This window comes from Etheostoma spectabile, unplaced genomic scaffold (assembly GCF_008692095.1).
Source record: "Etheostoma spectabile isolate EspeVRDwgs_2016 unplaced genomic scaffold, UIUC_Espe_1.0 scaffold458, whole genome shotgun sequence".
Taxonomy (NCBI): domain Eukaryota; kingdom Metazoa; phylum Chordata; class Actinopteri; order Perciformes; family Percidae; genus Etheostoma; species Etheostoma spectabile.
In genome coordinates this window covers 60,589-64,303 of record NW_022605613.1, presented here as the reverse complement: position 1 = coordinate 64,303, position 3,715 = coordinate 60,589, and the positions used below count along the sequence as shown (strand labels likewise).

General features: G+C 44.4%; 1 protein-coding gene across 1 annotated transcript in view; it reads right to left on the bottom strand.

Moving 5' to 3' along the window:
• LOC116686731 (uncharacterized) overlaps window positions 1-3,715 on the bottom strand; it is a 110,072-nt gene that overhangs the window by 100,554 nt on the left and 5,803 nt on the right. The window contains exons 2-3 of the mRNA XM_032511761.1: window positions 2,730-2,920; window positions 896-991 (exon numbers count right to left, since the gene is read on the bottom strand). Coding sequence (XP_032367652.1) covers window positions 896-991; window positions 2,730-2,906 — 273 coding nt within the window. The 5' untranslated portion in view covers window positions 2,907-2,920. The remainder of the gene's footprint in view (window positions 1-895; window positions 992-2,729; window positions 2,921-3,715) is intronic.

Here is a 3,715-nt window from a genome sequence, read left to right as displayed (position 1 = left end):
ATAATAATAATAATTATAATAATAATAATGTGTTCTTTTCCCTAACGTTAGCTGCACTGAAACGTCCGGTCAGGCATTAAGCTATCACTCAAAGGTATACCAAAAACTCATCGGCCAATGGGGACGCACCCCTGTAAGACCCGCCCACGCGACAGGTTTGTGCTACAGTTGCAAACAAAGAGAAAGACGGGCGATGTCAGCGTGATGGAGAGAACGGGTCATGGAGGAAGAGAAGGAAACATTAGCAAGGCTATAAAAGACTGACGGGAAAATGATACAGTATATTATAATATACAGATTTAGGGTTATAATTAGTCAGTTTATTATAATATACAGATTTAGGGTTATAATTAGTCAGTTTATTATAATATACAGCGTAGGGTTATAATTAGTCAGTATATTATAATATACAGCGTAGGGTTATAATTAGTCAGTTTATTATAATATACAGCGTAGGGTTATAATTAGTCAGTTTATTATAATATACAGCATAGGGTTATAATTAGTCAGTTTATTATAATATACAGCATAGGGTTATAATTAGTCAGTATATTATAATATACAGATTTAGGGTTATAATTAGTCAGTATGTTATAATATACAGATTTAGGGTTATAATTAGTCAGTTTATTATAATATACAGCGTAGGGTTATAATTAGTCAGTTTATTATAATATACAGCGTAGGGTTATAATTAGTCAGTATATTATAATATACAGCATAGGGTTATAATTAGTCAGTATATTATAATATACAGATTTAGGGTTATAATTAGTCAGTTTATTATAATATACAGATTTAGGATAAACCTTTACCTTGGTTAGTGATTTTGTTTGATTCTTGAGAAGTTTTGCTTGAAGTTAAAGACACATACTGTAAATAAGGTTGTATTTACCGTGGGGACAGGGTGAAGAAGGTGAGGAGGAGGAAGATGTGAAGAGCGATAGAACAAAGGAAGGAGAGGAACCACTTCAACAGCCGGACGTTCCCACTGAAACGACAAAAACACTTTCATCATACGCACATCTGATGTCATATCCTGCTTTAGTTAAAGGGCTCTGGGTCATGTGACAAGAAACTCTCACCTGAAACCTTGTCAACACAAATGCCCCCGCCCCCCCGACAGCCGTGCTGCGATTGGATTTTGTGAGGGTGAATTGATAAATTGTTAGAATGTAATTTAAATTCAGCTTTAAAATAACATATCCGTTAATTTAGCATCGTGCTGTTCCACAGGTGGTCGGCCAGGTTTTAGCTGCCCCCCCACCCCCGGCTCGCATGTCAAACCCTGCTCATGACTTTCATGGTTTTAGCTTTTTATTTTTTCTGTGAGGAAAGTGAAAACCATGTAAGGACCTCTTTTTCTAACTGGTCACACCTTTACAAACAGACATGAAGAATTAAGAAGAAAGTGTCCTCGCGGTCTCAACGTCTCCTAAAGCTGTCATCAGTTCTCTTTGTTCTGTCCACACAAACCGACAATAGAGGAGAAATCCTGTCAGAAAGTCTGCTTAGAAGACTCTGCCACTGCACGGGATTATTAGCACGCCACCAATAATTACCAGCCAATTATTCTCTCTGCCCTCAGGGATCATTAAAGTTTCATCTTATCTCAAGATTGCAGAGGAGCCACTTCACATTAGACGAGTGAAATAATCATCGTTTGAATTGAATCATCGACGGCTTTAACTCTGCACTAACAGCTCCATGCAAACCGCTTAGACACTTTAAGAGATTTTACCATGAAGAGACAAGATGAAACATGACGTGAAGGATTCTTCACCATGATTCAGTGACGTGCATTGGAAGACTCTAATTTCTAACGTCCCAGCACCGTCCAACAGGAAGTTCTGTTCAGTCTGACTGACAGCGCGGGGCTAACCCTCCGTTATATTAGCCTTGGACGTTGGTTGTGTATGTAGCAGATCACTCTACTGCTGCTGGAATAACAACTAGAGCACTCTGTCCCTCCGCGAAGAGACACAGTCAGGATGAGAGCCCAGCTAGGACATGGCCAAAGACTACAGAGGCAACATGTGGGTGGACAGGGACGCAGCAGTTCAGTGGGTTTGTGTCCTAGTTGTTACTCCGTCCTGATGACATCCTGCTCCTTTAACAGCATCTCCAGCCAGCATGATCTCCTAAGTCAGGCAGCGAGTGCACGGTTACCCTAACCGGCTGCCGGGCTCTCTGTGGATTCCCATCCCCCCGCAGACAGGAGACGGAGAGACAGAGGATTTTCAGGGACAAGAGACGGAGGTGTTGCAGGGGCATGAGACGGAGTTGTTGCAGGGACAGGAGACAGAGAGACGGGGGTGTTACAGGGGCATGAGACGGAGTTGTTGCAGGGACAGGAGACAGAGAGACGGGGGTGTTGCAGGGACAGGAGACAGGGATGTTGCAGGGACAGGAGACAAGAGTTGTTGCAGGGATAGGAGACGGAGAGATGGGGGTGTTGCAGGGACTGGAGTTGGGGGTCTTGCAGGGACAAGAGACAGAGAGATGGGGGTGTTGCAGGGACAGGTGATGGAGAGACGGAGACGGACTAACAAACGGCTGCTTCCTGGTCTCTAATGTAAAAGTCCTCAGGTTTCAGCTGCATCTCGCTGACTTTAACAGATTAACCCTTCGATTACATTTTTATCAGCAAAGGTGGTCAGGTGTGTGTGATGCCTGTATCAGGTGTGTGTGTGTGTGTGTGTTACCTTTATCAGGTGTGTGTGTGTTACCTGTATCAGGTGTGTGTGTTCAGGTATGAAAACAGCTTGTCGGTAGAAGAGCAGAGGGGGCGTGGCCAACCAGAGCCAGTGGGGGGTGGAGTCACAGCTGAAGGACAGCCAAGGGGATGTGGTGGTGGTAACCATGCCAACGGGCTGACCTTTGAACTTGGAGACCGGCAGCATCATGATGACATCACCTCCTGTCAGAGAGAATAATGGATCAGATTAAAAACACCAGCACTGCTTTTCATGTCCCTTTAACTGCCTCCTTAAGTTGTCCACTCGCCTCCCCTTCCTCACGTCTTAGCCCCGCCCACAGACGCCCTCATTGGACAAGAGAGGCAAGGAGCAAATGTGCGTTAGTGGGATGAGTTGTTCTTTCAAATGAACATGTCAGCATTGTTGGCGGAGTTAGCATTGCCTTCAGCTGCCCAGGTTCTGGGAATGCTGCTCTCGTGTATCCTATTGCTCCCTTCTTGCTGCTCCCTTCTCTGCTCGAGGATCCCGACTTGATGCTCCCTCCTCGATGCTCCCTCCTCAATGATCCCTCCTCAATGATCCCTCCTGAACTCTCCTTCCTCGATGCTCCCTCCTCGATGATCCCTCCTCGACTCTCCTCTCCACGATGCTCCCTCCTTGATGCTCCCTTCTCTCCTCATTGATCGCTTCTCGATGATCCCTCCTCTCCTCAATAAGTAAGTAAGTAAGTAAAAGTTTATTTACATAGCACCTTTCACAGGTATAGGGCCACAAAGTGCTTCACAACAAAAACATTAATATCATAAAATACACACAATAAAAGCATAGACAGTACATGATCATATCAACCCACAAGTAGCTGATTGAAAGCCTGAACAAATAAATGTGTCTTTAGTCTGCATTTGAAGGCATCAACAGAATCAGAAGAGCGTATAGACGGTGGAAGGTCATTCCACAACCTAGGGGTAACAGCCTGAAAAGATCGGTCACCTCTAGTACGGTAGCGAGTGCGTGGA